Source organism: Epinephelus moara, chromosome 18 (assembly GCF_006386435.1).
Source record: "Epinephelus moara isolate mb chromosome 18, YSFRI_EMoa_1.0, whole genome shotgun sequence".
NCBI lineage: Eukaryota > Metazoa > Chordata > Actinopteri > Perciformes > Serranidae > Epinephelus > Epinephelus moara.
In genome coordinates, this window is record NC_065523.1 from 36,356,343 (window position 1) to 36,372,999 (window position 16,657).

The 16,657-nt window shown below is 42.1% G+C and overlaps 2 protein-coding genes across 3 annotated transcripts in view; both read left to right on the plus strand.

Annotated features, from left to right (window-relative positions):
* Positions 1 to 7,800, plus strand: part of LOC126405301 (myosin-10-like) — a 100,656-nt gene extending 92,856 nt beyond the window's left edge. For both annotated transcript variants that reach the window (XM_050068971.1, XM_050068972.1), the window contains 10 exons: positions 684 to 896; positions 990 to 1,202; positions 1,289 to 1,450; positions 1,537 to 1,665; positions 2,712 to 2,800; positions 3,014 to 3,137; positions 3,291 to 3,499; positions 3,649 to 3,757; positions 4,684 to 4,856; positions 4,961 to 7,800. In XM_050068971.1, the coding sequence (XP_049924928.1) occupies positions 684 to 896; positions 990 to 1,202; positions 1,289 to 1,450; positions 1,537 to 1,665; positions 2,712 to 2,800; positions 3,014 to 3,137; positions 3,291 to 3,499; positions 3,649 to 3,757; positions 4,684 to 4,856; positions 4,961 to 5,114 (1,575 nt within the window). In that variant the 3' untranslated portion in view covers positions 5,115 to 7,800. The remainder of the gene's footprint in view (positions 1 to 683; positions 897 to 989; positions 1,203 to 1,288; positions 1,451 to 1,536; positions 1,666 to 2,711; positions 2,801 to 3,013; positions 3,138 to 3,290; positions 3,500 to 3,648; positions 3,758 to 4,683; positions 4,857 to 4,960) is intronic.
* Positions 7,801 to 10,102: 2,302 nt separating this feature from the next.
* Positions 10,103 to 13,038, plus strand: LOC126405340 (serotonin N-acetyltransferase-like). The gene is made up of 4 exons (XM_050069037.1): positions 10,103 to 10,739; positions 11,261 to 11,501; positions 11,828 to 11,982; positions 12,169 to 13,038. Exons 2-4 carry the CDS (start codon positions 11,348 to 11,350, stop codon positions 12,535 to 12,537), a joined length of 678 nt encoding a protein of 225 aa, XP_049924994.1. The 5' UTR covers positions 10,103 to 10,739; positions 11,261 to 11,347; the 3' UTR covers positions 12,538 to 13,038.
* The last annotated feature ends 3,619 nt before the right edge of the window (positions 13,039 to 16,657 follow it).

Sequence of the window (16,657 nt, forward strand, 5' to 3'; positions counted from 1 at the left end):
ACCAGATCATTGGTCAGAATTTCCATGTGGGAAAAATCCAGGAAGTAAAGCAAACGTTGAAGAAGAGTACACTTGCAAGATAAATGTGACACTTTCTAATGTCACAATGGAGGGACAACTACGCAGGTTGATTTTAGCGCTGCTCATCGTGGACTATATTGCTGTCATTGTTCATTTTAGTCAAACCATACAGTTTGAAAACGAGGCGCGGCTCCAACTAGAAAACAATGTTTTGATGCATTGGATGTGCTGAATGTGCATATTAAGGCAGTACAGGAGGAGGTGCACATTAATAATCCTCCAGGACTGTAACATGCTCATGTTTAACCCAAACAATGTGTCATGTGACTGCAGTTGCTTCACATCCAGGTCGGAACACCTCTTCACCACAAACCAACCGCACCAGAGTTCCTTTGGAACCAGACTGAGACCACCTCTTCAAGAAGGTCTTGGTCCGGTTGTTTTAGTGATGCACCAGTCCGCCTTTGTTGCTGCTAGTTCTTCAATGTCGGTTTTGTGTGTCTGGGCCTTTAGAGCTATTTTGAAATGGAACAGTTTATTCCTCTGTCTTTGCAGTTTAGATACACTTCAGGAGACAATTAATATCACTACCATAATTCCAAATTACACAAGTAATTTTCATAAAATGCGGCTCCACAATCTGATGTCGTCCTGCTCTGCAGATGCTGGCTGAAGAGAAGAGCATCTCAGCCCGTTACGCTGAAGAGCGTGACCGCGCTGAAGCTGAGGCCAGGGAGAAGGAGACCAAAGCTCTGTCTCTGGCCAGAGCTCTGGACGAGGCGCTGGAGGCCAAAGAGGAGCTGGAGAGGGTTAACAAGCAGCTTCGTGCCGAAATGGAAGATCTGATGAGCTCCAAGGACGACGTGGGCAAGAACGTGAGTGTTAGGATGAATAAAGCATGTGTGAGTTGCTGTGACAGTTCAGCAGCAGCCTCACTGATCGCCTTCTGTTTATCTCCTCCCCATCAGGTCCACGAGCTAGAGAAGTCCAAGCGTACTCTGGAGCAGCAGCTGGAGGAGATGAAGACTCAGCTGGAGGAGCTGGAGGACGAGCTGCAGGCCACAGAGGACGCCAAGCTGCGTCTGGAGGTCAACATGCAGGCCATGAAAGCCCAGTATGAGAGAGACCTCCAGGGCCGGGACGACCAGAACGACGAGAAGAAGAGAGCGTTAGTCAAGCAGGTGCAGAATCACACACTGTACATTACACAACAACAGTTAACAGTTAAAGCCCAGCACACTAATAACTTGCACTGGCTCCCCCTCAGGTGCGAGAGATGGAGGCAGAGCTGGAGGACGAGAGGAAGCAGAGAGGTTTGGCTGTAGCTGCTAAAAAGAAGCTGGAGATGGATCTGAAGGATATAGAGGGTCACATAGAGGGAGCCAACAAGGCTCGAGATGAAGCCATCAAACAGCTGCGCAAGTTACAGGTACAGATTTAATGTTTGAATCACACATATTCTCCATTCAAACCACTCTGATTCTAAGCACTACAGCCATTTGTTTTTTCCGTCAGGCCCAAATGAAGGACTACCAGCGAGAGTTAGAAGACGCCCGCGCTTCTAGAGATGATATTTTCGCCATATCCAAGGAAAATGAGAAGAAACTGAAGAGTCTGGAGGCTGAGATTGTACAGCTGCATGAGGTACAGGACAAAATATCAATCTGATTTGCAGACATTTTGTAATGTTTGTTGTAGAGGTCAACTGGTCGGCGAGGGGGAAAACAGTCCTTTACCCAAGCCTGTAAATTCTTAGAAACTGTGTTTTTTAAACTCACATAAGAGACACCTGTTAGCGTCTGTTTTGACAATGTGCTTTAACGTTAGCAGGGATTTACAACCTTGAGAGCTGCGGGTCGTTGGAGGCTCACAACTTTTTTACCAGTGGCTGTTCAGATAAAGCGTTAGATTCTTTTTGTTGAACCAGAAACAGCCCTGAATTCACCTTTACCAAACACACCAGACTCCATTTAAAAAACAATCATTTAAGCATGTATAGAGGCAGCATATTTTTACATCTTAAAGGGTGAATTAAGGGTTTATTTCAACCATACCAGAGCTGGTGATTGCTAAAACAGTAGAAAGACAAACCAAGACCAAAAAAAAAACATGCCACTAGTGTTTCTTTGCAGTCGGCTACTGCTGCGATATTGGACCAGGTTAAAAAAATACCCTTTAACTCTGGATTTTTAATCTCTTTTTTGACATGCAGCAACTCTTCAGCATGGTAGCAAATGCTTTGTTTTCCCCCTTAGTGTGAATGGATGTGACGTTTTGTGGGGGTTCCCATAAATACTGACTGTATCTATTAGATGAGTGGATCCCAACTGGTGGACTGAATGCAACCTTCTGAATGGGCCGCAAGTGACTCGCAAATATATCAAGTTTGTAAAAAAACAAAAACAAAAACAAAAAAAAACACTTTATTTTTAAAGTACAGTGAATTTCAGGTACAGAGCTTTTATTTTTAAGTGACGTGACTGACTAACAGACAGCTACGTGACAGAGACAGCAAACTAGCTAGACGACATGGCGGAACACAAGTATGATGCTAAATGTAATAAACTGTGTGGACCTTAAACTGATGACTAAGGAGAAATCTGGACCCCCTGGCTGGACCACTTGGGAACCACTGTATTAGATGATACAAAAACAAATCCTTATGTTTAACCTTTGACCTTTCCCTGCAGGACCTGGCAGCATCTGAGAGGGGCCGACGCCACGCAGAGCAGGAACGAGATGAGCTGCAAGATGAAATCTCAAACAGCACCTCTGGAAAGTAAGTTATCCTCACCCTCACCATGTTATCTGTGGACAGACGCATCTCCTTGTTTATATTGTTTTTTAACCTGCACAAGACGAATGGAGATTATTATATCAGAGCACATTCTTCTCAAGCTGAAGCTGTTTTGCTCTCCAGGCAGGCTTTTCTGAACATTTTATTTCCATTTTGAGATATTATATTTGGATGTTCTTCATCTGTGTGTGTCAGGTCTGCTCTGATGGATGAGAAGAGGAGGCTGGAGGCTCGCATCGCTCAGCTGGAGGAGGAGCTGGAAGAGGAGCAGGGCAACATGGAGCTGCTCAACGACCGCTTCAGAAAGACAACCATGCAGGTGCGGTGTAATATTGGAACAGGATTAGAGAACATCGTCATTGATCATCTTTATTTATCCCTATTTTTAATGGACTGCTTCTGGTGTTCTGGGAGAATTCTTAATCAGCCTGTGCAACATATCTTCACCTCCTCCTCTCTCTCTGTCCCTCAGGTGGACACCCTGACCACAGAGCTGAGTGCAGAGCGCAGCACGGGACAGAAGAGCGAAAACGCTCGGCAGCAACTGGAGCGTCAAAACAAGGAGCTGCGGGCCAAGCTGGGAGAGCTGGAGGGTTCTGTGAAGAACAGGTTCAAGGCCTCCATCACCGCCCTGGAGGCCAAGATAGCACAGCTGGAGGAACAGCTGGAGCAGGAGGCCAAGTGAGAGCTCAATACGCTGTCCTCCTTACTCAAACTGACAGTTCAAAAACCATAAACCAGGCTGAAATATGAAATGAACTAAAACATATTTTACCTGTAACACTAAATCTGGCTTTGTCTCTTTGACCTTTACTTGTTCTGAATCGAAGGGAGCGAGCAGCCGCCAACAAGACCGTGAGAAGGACTGAGAAGAAGCTGAAAGAAATCTGCATGCAAGTGGAGGATGAGCGTCGCCACGCCGACCAGTTTAAAGAACAAGTATGTCTGACGAAGCTGTCGTTAATGCTGCTGTGTCGATCACACAGAGACATTTTGCAGATACTGAACGCCACTAGTGAAAAAAAAGCGCTTGCTGCGCCTTTATATTGTTGCCAAGCGACCACCCCATCATGTCCTTACACTAACCTTCCTGTGTAAATTAATCTACCGTTGATCAGTGTGTAGTTCCTGCCATGTTGAGGCAGAGGGNGGCTGTATAGCTCTGGGTATCCAGCAACCACTACCACCAGTTTCTCCTCCATTGTTTACCAACTGTAAACTTGTTGTCGTGAGCACCACAGAAAGCCCGCCTCTCAAATCATCTGATTGGACAATGGGAAAAAAGTGGAGATGACGTGGGGCGCTTTTCCACTTTGAGTTGAAGTTTTTTCAACTCGAGTTCATAGCGTTCCGGAAAAAATGCCAGGTGCCTGAAACGCAGCAACATAAGGCGTGTTGCAACGCAAAAACTGTGAGCAAAAAGCATTAAGAACGATCACAAAAAGCCGCCTCCAGCTGCTAAAACACTTCCTGTGTGATCAGGGCCTGAGTCTATTTCTATCACGTTTAGTGAAGCGTAATCTGCACAGACAGCTGCTCAAATCATGTGTTTTTACACATTAACAGAATATTCACTGATTAGTCAGCTCCCCGTCTGTCTGTGAGCAGCAGACTCCCCTCACTCGCTACTGTGGGAAATAAAATCATCAAATCAATAAATACAAACGCTGATGATTTCTCCCCAAGGAGCTGACATGAAAATGATGCCTCCCGTCTCCCACAAATTGTTTAGCCCCACTTTGGTTTTAAGAAAGATCAGTCAGGTCACCTTCCGACCCTGCTGCCCCTAAATAGAGTCCTTTGAGCACATTTTTTATTTTTTGAGGATTTATTCATTTCTTGTGTGTGTGTGTGTGTGTGTGAAGGTGGAAAAGGCTAGCTCTCGTATGAAGCAGCTGAAGCGTCAGCTGGAGGAGGCCGAGGAAGAAGCCACGAGGGCCAACGCCTCACGCAGGAAACTGCAGAGAGAGCTAGATGACGCCACCGAGGCCAGCGAGGGCCTGAGCCGCGAGGTTCACACACTCAAGAACCGCCTCAGGTACGGTGAAGCAGACAGACGCATTAACTGTCTGACATTCACAATTCGTGAGCAGTTATTCCTCTTTTTCTTCTCTGACCTTTGTTTTTTACCTTTACCTGCAGGCGCGGCGGCCCCATCAGCTTCTCCTCCACTCGCCCAGGCAGACGTCCTCTTCAGGTCGAGGGAACTTCCTTGGACCTCCTGTCCGACGACGAGCTGGAAAACAAGATCACCGACAACAATGCCAATGAGACGCCGGCGCCCCAGCCGGAGTAGAGGAGGGAAAGCCTTAACTTTTGCTCCCCCATCAGCGAATCATCTCTCAGCCCCAACACAGATACTTCCTCCCAGCTTGAATAGGGACCCTCGTCCTGCCCCTCTGGTCCATGTCTGTAAAGATCTGATCTCTCCAAACACAAGCAGCATGATCTCAGCCACAGAATCCCCATATTCCTAAACCTTAGCAGACACCAGCAGTTGGACCCCCAACGCTCTCTTTACCAACCCCACTTAAAGTTTTAAAGAAGCACTACTCTGCCTTACCCCTCCTCAAGCTGCAGGGCTGCATAACGCCATAGCAACTTCCATAATGCGTCGAGTACTTCAGTAACCTGAATGGGAGCTGAGCTGCATCACAGATAGAAGTGCTTTACTTCAATAATGCACAAAAACAGATGCACATGTGCAGACATCGTCGACTAAAAAACCCGCACACATTACAGACACATGAACCCTCTGATTGAGCTCATGAGGTGATGATAATTATCCTCTGCTGGACCGGTCGACTGTATCATAAAGATGGACGATGTGACAGCTCCCCAAAAGTGGAGCCCCCTACCCCCTGTTGGACAAACTAATTTTTCCCCAAAGGTGGTGTCTGTCATTTTGGGCAGTTCTTATCATGCTGATGTTTGTTCAAGTTTTTGTTTTTCTGATTTTGGTTTTAAGTAGCTATTTGCAGCCCGTTATCATTCTCAACTCGTCAAAGGCCGCCGCTTTGTCAGTGATTTTAGCGTCAGATACTGACACACAAAGGCTCCTTTCATGGTGATATGATACACTGCCGGGCAGCAACAGCTTGTAACGCCACCGACAGCAACATTATAAAAAGAGCTGTAAAGTCCCTGTATGTCGGGCGGGAGGGGAGGTGGATGGGCCCAACAATCCCCGGACATTGAGGGGAAATAGGGAGTGCAGCACTGGGTTAAGGCTCTGTGTAGTTAGCTGTAAAATATCAGGTGCACTTCAGGATGAGGCAAAGAGTCACTTAAAGATAAAAAACAATGACTGCCCAGCTCACTCAGTGTAAAAGCCGCGTAGGCAGGCAGTCCAAAAATGTAACCACGGCAATCTGACTGTAGTTGAAAATCCTTTAATAATACACAGACAACTAACACAGGGTTTAAAATGCACTGGAAACAGGTGTGCAATTTAAAAGCTCATGTGAGCAGGAAGGTTTGTTGCTGAGTTTATTTTGTAATATAGGTTGAGAATGAAACCAGGCGGGGAAAGACAGAGTGACGGACCTGTCAGTCTACGTGTCATTCTCCTCTGCAAACTCTGATTTAATACTTTTTCGCTATGTCTGGTGAAACTCTTGTGGTTTTATTTCTCTTTATCAATGGTAACCATGGCAACAGGAACAATCCCTTTTTGTTCTGGTCACATGTTCAACACACAGTTGCTGAAGACAAAAATGTAGCTCAGACTGGTTGTTAGTCGTTACAGACACGGACAGTGCAACAGGTACCAGAATGCAAAGTTAACATTAGCTGAATATTTGTTAAAAGTGTAAAAAGTCCACAGACAAAGCGGCGATATTTGACAAGTTGGGATGCGAACATGTTATTTGATACTATTAAAAGGGGGGGGTTAAGCTGTGTGTGCCAATCGTTGTGCTTGTGATTAATGGCGCTGCTCGCGATTGGTCGGACGGCGGGAACTCGGTACGGCGGAGATCACTACTGCACAGACTTCAGCTCCAAATGACGTCACAAGCACAAGATGGCAGCAGCTGTATCCGGGATATTTTGGCTTCATTTTTGCACCGTGGGAGGAAGTGAAGACGTGTCGTCCATCTTTATATACAGTCTTTGGTTGGACCAGTATTCAGCTGTTTAAAATGCTTCCAGATGCTAAAATAACAGCGTTGCTATATTGGGAAGGAACAGATCAGGATGAAAGCAAACTTTATTTTTGCATCAATCTACAGTATATACAGTATGTCCATCATATGAATCAGTTTAGTTATGTTAGTCAAACTGTAACTGAATAGTATTTTTCCAGTCCTATGCTAGGATTGTTTGCTTGCATATGAATATAGAAATGTGACTGTAAGCTGCCTTGTCGCCTCAGTGCTACAAAACGTTGCTCTTTTTTGACGGTTTTGTTTTCTCATGATGATGTTTGACAGTAGGTCAGTGCTGACTTGTAATTATTTTTGGTGTGAGTGCTGAAAGCAGCGATCACACTCATGCTCTTTTGCTTTCTTCTTCTTCTTCTGTGCCTTTTTTCGCTCTCTCAAAACTCAAAACCCATTTATGCCACATATACTGTTCATATATTGAACCATGCCGAAGGTATTTTCATAAAATATTCATAAATTTGCATATGTAATGAGACAATAGTGGGAAACTGATTTTTCTTTGATTTGTATGTCCTGCTACAGCTTGTATGTTACCACAACGATTGATATGTCGAACCGTGCGGGATTCTTTGTAGATGGGTGCTATGACTTTTCTTATTGATAACTTTTATACTTTTTGAGTTATTAAGATTTAAAAACAATCCAATAGACATCAACTGTATTTATATCTGCTATTGTATACAGTGCAAACTCCATTCATATTTCAAAATGCTCAGTATTGCACATCGATCAACTGTACCTATGCTCATTATCATGACATGTACAGTTTATGAATTATTAGGAGCTATATGATACATTAAAGTCTATGGAGCCCAACTCACTCACGTTGTATTTATAAGCTATTTATAGCACAAATTCCTTTAGTCCATGATGATGTCATGTATGTCTAATGAGTTATAGGTCATCACATTAGTAATCCATTTTTAAACTTTGTCAGAAAAATGTCACCAATCAGTGTCACATCAATGACGCACATTTAGGTACCTTTTATGTCTCCATGCCAACGATAGCCTGCTTTTTGTTTTCGTATGTCTTATTCTCATGAACACGATATCTCAGGAGCTCCTCTAGGGAGTTTCTTCAAATATGGCACAAACATCCATTTTGGACTGGTTAAATTTTGGTGGTTTGTCTTGTTGTCTCGTGTGTTTGTCACATTGAGGAAATTTCTTTAAATTTGGCACAAACATCCACTTGACAATGAACTGATTCTAAATTGGTGATCAAAGGTCAAGGTCACTGGGACCTTGCATTCATCTTATTATTGTGAACGAGATATCTGAAGGCCTTGAGGGAGTTTTCTCAAATTTGGCACAAACATCCATTTGACAATGAACTGATTCTAAATTGTGATCAAAGGTCAAGGTCACTGGACCTTGCTTTCATCTTATTATTGTGAACGAGATATCTGAAGGCCTTGAGGGAGTTTTCTCAAATTTGGCACAAACATCCACTTGGACTGAATGAACTGGTTAGATTTTGGTGGTCAACATTGTCAAGGACAATGTGATCTTGTGTTTGTCTCATTCTTCTAAACCCAATATTTCAAGAACACTTTGAGAGAATTTCTTCAAATTTGGCACAAACGTCCACTAATACTTAACAATATACTAATTTGAATTTTTTGGTCAAAAGTCAAGATCACTGTGACCTCGCATTCCCGTCATTCTCCTGAAAGCTATATAACCTTGATGAAGGCCTTTAGGGAGTTTTCTCAAATTTGGCACAAACATCCACTTGGACTGAATGAACTGGTTAGATTTTGGTAGTCAACGATCAAGGACAATGTGATCTTGTGTTTGTCTCATTCTTCTAAACCCAATATTTCAAGAACACCTTGAGGAAATTTCTTCAGATTTGGCACAAATGTCCACTTGGATTCAACAATAAACTGATTCTAAATTGGTGGTCAAAGGTTAAGGTCACTGTGACCTTGCATTCGTCTTATTCTTGTGACAGCAATATCTCAAGAACACTTTGAGGATTTTTTTTTCAAATTTGCACAAATGTCCACTTGGACTTAACAATGACCTGATTCTAATTTGGTGGTCAAAGGTCAAGGGTCACGGTGACCTTGCCTTTGTTTCATTGTCATAAATGTAATATTTCAAGAATGCCTTGAGAGAGTTTCCTCAAATTTGGCAAAAACGTCATAGTATGTTTGCCCAAAAAGAGCCATTAAAAGATTTTAGTATATTGTGTCATAAAAATGCCATTAAACGTGAAAGTATGTTAAAAAAATGCTATTAAAAAAGCCATAATGTAGTATGTGTATGCCATTAAAAAAAGAATCTCATAAAATGTCATGGTATTGTTTGCCCTAAAAGAGCCATTTAAAAAAATAAGTCACAGGGGCATCGGTAGCGTAGTGGATAGTGCAGGCGCCCCATGTATAGAGGTGATGCCTCGCTGCAGCGGTTGCAAGTTTGACTCTGGCTGCATGTCGTCCCCCCACTGTCTCTCTCTCTCCCCCATTTCTCACACTGTCCTGTCCATTAAAGGCAAACCGGGGGGGGGGGGGGGGGGGGGGGGGGGTGGTTTGCCATTAAAAACATTATAGTATGGGAAAAAAGCCATTAAAAAGAATTAAAGTATGTCATTACAAAATGCCATTAAAAACATCATTGTATAGTATGTAAAAAAAAATGCCATTAAAAAAAAGTTATATGTAAAAAAGAAAAAGAAAATGCCATTAAAAAAAAAAACACAGTATAGTATGTCAAAGAAATGCCATTTAAAAAGTCATAATATAGCATGTCATTAAAATGTCATAAAACACTAGGCTATAGTATAGTGTGTTAAAAAATGTTTAAAGTCACATTATAGTATGTAAAAAAAAAAAAGCCATTAAAAAAAGACAAAGTATTGTATGCCATAAAAAATGCCATTAAAAAAATCACAGTATAGTATGTAAAAAAAATGCCATTAAAAACGTCATATGTTTGTTTTTGTTTTTTTTAAAAAAAGCTATTTAAAAAAGCGATAGTGTAGTATGTGTCTGTGTAATATGCCATTTAAAAAAATCATAATATAGGATACAAAAGTCATAGTATGGTATGTCACTAAAAAACATAGTATAGTATGTAATAAAAAAAATGCCATGAAAAAAGTTCTAATAGAGTATGTCATGAAAAATGCCACTAATAAGTCTCAGTATAGGCTATAGCATGAAACATCTCATAGAACGTCAAGCCATGAAAAATGCCATTTAAAAAGTCATGATATAATATGTTTTACAAAATGCTATTAAAAAGTCATAGTGTAGTTTGCCATGGAAATGTGAACAATAATAGTTTTTTAAAAGTCATAGTATAATATGCCAAATATCATAGAATAGTATTCCATGAGAATGGCACTTAAAAACAGTGATAGTGTGGTATGTCACCCCAAGCCCAGGTTATAATATGTGATCACGGCCCTGTCTTACTCACTTCATTAAATCAATATCGTGATTTTTCCTTTTTGGTATAACGGCTGTCAAAATGAATCAAAGTCTAATAATATTTCTAATATTCACAAAGGTTATTTTGTCCAAAACACAGCGAAGTGAACGCGCTGTGCTCTGTCAGAGGGGAGATAACGAGACGGTAATGCGCCGAGTTGTGGAAACAACCTGTGTAATCCTTCATCATGTGACTCATAGTAATCACTTCATAATGAAGAGAGACGTCTGTGGTTCAGCAGGTGACACAGAGACAGAGGAGAAGAGCTGCTCAGTCCGCAGAACAGAACAACTGTCACCACAACATCCTCCGGTAAGTGTGTGTGTGTGTGTGTGTGTGTGTGTGTGTGTGTGTGTGTGTGTGTGTGTGTGTGTGTGAGGAAACATCAGAGTGTGAGGTGTTTGGGTTTCATTCTTTGTATCAGGAGGCGGTGATGGAGGAGAAGGACACTGATGTACTTTGAATTGACTGCACTGAACCTTTACTTGTGATGTCTTGAAATACAGTGTGAACATTTTACTGTCACTTTGAGCAACGTTTTGTGAGCTGTGTTGATCCTGGGTCAGTGCGCCTCCCACTGAACATACGTGGCAGAGCTGCTATAAAGACACCAGAGGTGGCCGTTCATAGGAAATCATTATCTGTCAATAGAGACAAAAACCAAACAGCATCAACAGACGCAGTTAATTGCAGGGTTCGGTAAATTGCCCCACACAGTGTTGACCTTCACTCACTCACTGACATCAAATAATTCAAATGCAAATGAGCCGCTGGATCAGAGCTGGAAAGCTGTCCTATAAATACAGACATAACTCATCCTGTTCTCCTCGCAGGGCCCCACAGAGGTGATCCTGCACAGCGGGAGACGAGGAGACATCTGAGGAAGTGCTTTTGGAGGGGAGAGTGTTAATAACCGTAGGATGTCCGTTGTTGGCGCGCAGCCTTTCATCAAACCAATGCAGCCTGCGTCTTCTGTTTCGCCCGGTGTCCAGAGGAGACACACGCTCCCCGCGAGCGAAGTCCGACCGCTCAACACGCAGGATGCCATAAGCGTGTTTGAAATCGAACGAGAAGGTAAGTCACACTTATTATCCGTGATATACTGAAGCAATAATCCGCTCTGCTGGAGCTGGAGTACAAATCCGTCGAGTGAAAGCACTGATAGCGAGTGCGTAAAACCATGTGTGGCATCGACAAATCCAGTTCTCCTTTTTGAGTTTAATTAGGTCACTGATAAGATATTATTTTATTTCATTTTTAAACATGTTGAATATGAATTACTCAACACAAAGGGAGATGTCATTAGACAATTTGTACCGGAATTAGCGTGCGTAAAAGTAGTGCCAAACCATTTTTACGCACGGCTTTTCTCATTCTGTCTCTGTCTGTCTGTCTCTCAGCATTTATCTCAGTGTCAGGCGAGTGCCCTCTCCACCTGGACGAGGTGCGTCACTTCCTCACACTGTGTCCAGAGCTGTCCATGGGCTGGTTCGAGGAGGGCCGGCTGGTGGCTTTTATCATCGGCTCTCTGTGGGACCAGGAAAGACTCACCACAGTAAGACACCCTGCTTCTTTCCAGTTCCTCATTGACATCCGATCATCATATATATGAATGAATTAATATTTTTTTATTTCGGTTACACACATGGGGGAAAGCAAAAGGCTTTCTAAAAACTTAACAGAGAGCTACACAGTTTCACTCAGCACTATATGATCAGTAAATATGATCTCTGTGCTCCAGGACGCGCTGACTCTCCACAAGCCCCGCGGCTCCACCGTCCACATCCACGTCCTCGCCGTCCACCGCACCTTCAGGCAGCAGGGCAAAGGTCCCATCCTGATGTGGCGCTACCTGCAGTACCTCCGCTGCCTGCCCAACGTGCGCCGAGCGGTGCTCATGTGCGAGGACTTCCTCGTTCCCTTCTACCGGAAGTCAGGCTTCAAGGTGCTGGGGCGCTGCTCCATCACCGTGGCCAACCTGACCTTCATGGAGATGTGGTACCCCATCAGCGGCCACGCCTACATGCGGCGCAACAGCGAGGCGATCCGTTTCCCTCAGCATCCCTTGACTCTGCCACTGACAAAGACTGATGAACATGTTGATGTATGACGTGATGGTGACGTGTGTCACTGAGATACCTGCACAGGTTGTCTTTGATTTAAAGTCAGTGTTGTTGTCTCTGTAGGATTTTCAGTGGCTGCTTTCTCTGGTTTGTTGGACTTCATCATCCAAACTGAGTCTGATGTGAAATTCTCTTATCATGTACAATAAAACCAAGAATGTACTTTACTGCAATGTGATGTATTATATGTAATAAGTTGACTCTGTTAGACTCTATTCCGTGGTGCATTTGTGGTACACATTTGGAGTCATGGCTGCACAGTAAGCTGCTCCTGCTTAGCACCATTCTGGCCTCACACAACAATGGACTGACGTCAGCGGCCGAGCTTTAGCTGCTCAACTACAGCTCCTCCAGCTCTATTAGGGGGCTTTAGCTACTGTAAACGTCGTGGGATTTAGAAGGGGATGCACTCATCAGCTCATCCACACTTTGTATTGTGATGTTTTTTTTAAAGGTTTGTGTCTGTTACATATCACACTTTCAATAAAATGTTTTATACTGTTTTCTAAGATGAAATGTCGAATGTTTTTGATTTTGTCTTGAAGAAGTATAATGCACACCATGCACTGATTGACAAGTTCATCCAGTCACACATTCCCTTTAATACGTCATTATCACATGAGGGCGGTAACCACCCATTAAACATGGGTTAATGTTTGAATGGATCACGGATAATGAAATATGGTGCAAGCAAATCATGTCACGTTTAGGAGTCATAAAATGATTTTGAGGGACACCAATGACTCGTGGGCCTCACGTTGAAAGAATAGACACTATAGGAAGACTTTTTGTATGATACTTTTTATGTCATACTATGTTATGAAATTCCTCAGATTTTTTTTTTCTGACAAATTTAGTTTTTATAGCAAACTGTACTATGACGTTTTTATGAAAGTTTTTATGTCATACCATACAATGGCACTATGGTGAAATTCTGTCTTACATACTATGAATTTGTTCACAATGTTTGATGACATACTATACTATGACTTTTTTTTCACGATTATGAATTACATACTACTATGACATTTTTTTACGATTTTGAATGACATACTATACTATGACTTTTTTTCATGATTCTGAACGACATACTATACTATGACTTTTTTTCATGATTTTGGACGACATACTATACTATGACATTTTCTCATGATTTTGGACAACATACTATACTATGACATTTTTTTCATGATTTTGAACGACATAATATACTATGACTTTTTTCCATGAATGTGAACGACATACTATACTTTGACATTTTTTTCATGATTTTTAACGACATAGTATACTATGACATTTTTTCTCATGATCTGGGACAACATACTATACTATGACATTTTTTCTCATGATCTGGGACGACATACTATACTATGACATTTTTTTCATGATTTTGAACGACGTACTATACTATGACTTTTTTTCATGATTTGAGACGACATACTATACTATGACATTTTTTCCATGATTTGGGACGATATACTATACTATGACATTTTTTCATGATTTGAGACGACATACTATACTATATTTCATGATTTTTTAATAACGTTTTCATGAGTTTCTTTTACTATAGTGTTTACCTCATACCACCATCATTTATAATTAGGATATTATCATGATGCTTCAGTATAATGTAACTGTCTTCATGTAAGTATCTTCAGCTGTCTCTGAACTCTTCTCAGGCCAGCCAGTGGGAGGCCTTGTGCTTTTGAATGGAGCTTTAATCCATGACACAGTCACCATTTAATCCACTAACATGCCAGGGTGAGCACCTCCTGCTACTCCTGAAGGACAAACCTTATCATCACCTCAAAAATGACCCAGAACTCCAATTAGCAGCAGCACATAGTGAGTGTTGTAAAATTGTTTGTAAATACTTTCATGTTATAACCAACCAATATGTTGTTAAAGTAGCAACGGAAGTTTAAAAAAAAAAAAAAGAAGAAGAAAGAAATGCTGCTTGCTAAATTACATTTCATTTATTGTTTTTCCAGGAGCTGAAGTCAGAGGCAAACTGACAAATGTATCTTTATTCTAACACTATCCTACAGTCACATTAAGATACACTAGCAGCACTAGATCTGTGCTAGTGATTAACTAGATTTTACACACTGCACATCACTAACTAGAGATACCAACAGACTGGTATCCAAGTACATCATGACACAAGTTGACACAAAAATTAAAACACCAATATGCAATAAAAAGCACAAATCAACAATGTTTTCATTGTAAATCTCACAGGTCAAAGGAACTTCATGGAGGTTAATATTACAGATCAAGGACAACGATACAGACAGAAATCTGCAAAATGAAAATGGCTCTCAGCATCATTGGTTTCAAGCTGATGCTGCCAGCTGGCATCTTGCACAGTTGGCTGTCGGGGAAGTCTGACCTTCACTGGAGTTTATTTCCTTTGGCAATCACAAGACAAGACAATTTTAGTAAATGCATTTTAGTATAGGACCGTTGGGAGTTTGTCAATGAATGATGAAGATGCTTATGGCTAATACTTTTTATTCTTATGATTATGTGCGTTTTGACAATCAGTTTCTCATGGCAGTAATAAAGTGCTTGTCTGATCTGGCAACATAGTTTTTCTGAATATTGTCACTGTTCCTGTCGTAGAAAAGGGAAAACACACTGAAGAAGAGTGCTTTAAATACTAGTTGATAGGCTGTTAGCATGATTGTAAGGCAGGCGTACAGGAGGCATCGTCATCCTCATTTACAGAGTGAATAGGAGACAAATGTGCAAATGCTCATTGTCAGGTTGAAACCATTAGCACTGCAGTCTGGTATTATGACAATAATGATGCAGGAAAAACAGAAAAGAGCTGCCAATTACCATCACTCAGTGCAAATGTGCCATTTGTGTTTTAACATACTGTATGTGATGCTGTTGTATTCTGGGCTATTAAGCAGGCTTTTTATTTTCGGAAAGCTGACGTCACACATGCACTTAGGTCACTGTGCCATTGATAGACACTGGAGAAAAACACCACAGAATCCAGAATTTGTTTCCAGCCTACAGGTGGTACAATTTGCTGGAAAGACAGGACATTAATATGAGGCCACGCTACACTGCAAGCTGGTTTTGTCATTATAGCAACATGTACTTGAATTGAGATGACACCAGGGAACATCCTTCACTCCCCCTCTAGACGTAGAGTGGGGCCACTTCAGCCTCCAGACAGGCTCATGTGCAGTAATCCCACAAAGTCCTTTCAGTCACCGGGTAATCTGGCAGGCAGACGTCCCAGCGGAGAGGCTGCGTATTCCCACATCAACACCATTTACTGGAACCTCCACTGTTCAGTTGAACAGGATCTTTCAGACAATTTTCCTACCGTCACCTTTTCACCCCTGAGAGGAAGAAGGGATATCAGCCCTTCGTTTATATTTTTTTTTTGTGAGACACAAAAAAAGCCAACCCATTATTACAGTGTTCATTTACAGATGCCTGCTGACAGGGTACAGTGCTGCAGTCTGAGGTGCTAAGTATTCTTGTGTTCCACATGCCTAGGCAGTCTTCTATCAGATACGTGTCTCATCCATGTAGACCTGAGTCTGACCCTGTTAACCTTAATACACTACATGCCTGAGTCATATTTAATCTGTATCCTTAATCCATCATTTCCAAGCATATGACTTGCCAGGGTTTACGAGCATTGTATATTAATATATTGCATTACAGCTGTTAGAGACAGAAGATGATTCGCCGTCTGATGCACAGAGCAAGTTAGACAGGATCCCATCTGGGCCCCTAGGTGACCACGGAGGAACCAACCTTCTGACACACACCCAGGCCTGATCAGCCTGTGGTGGGCCTCCCTCAACAGAGGGTGTCTTGCGATAAAGACTGGAACACCCGATGATGTTGAGGTGCACAACTGACGATGTGTGAGGGGGTGGCTCTGCCCTGTGGTCACGTCACACCTATGCTCTGGCATGAAGCGGGCTGAAACTCCAGGGATTGTAACACCAAGTCCCAACTGATAAATCTATGTTTGTCAGCATTGTTCCACATGTTGTGAACACCCCCAAAGCTTGTCTACTATATATATCAAATATCATAAAGGTGTATCTTATCTTATCTTATTCAATT

Bases quoted from the DNA above. Each gene is read 5' to 3' on its own strand.
- LOC126405340 (XM_050069037.1), top strand. From the start codon at position 11,348: ATGTCCGTTGTTGGCGCGCAGCCTTTCATCAAACCAATGCAGCCTGCG. The intron at 11,502-11,827 runs GTAAGTCACACT...TCTGTCTCTCAG, and splicing joins GTTTGAAATCGAACGAGAAG to CATTTATCTCAGTGTCAGGC. The intron at 11,983-12,168 runs GTAAGACACCCT...TCTGTGCTCCAG, and splicing joins ACCAGGAAAGACTCACCACA to GACGCGCTGACTCTCCACAA.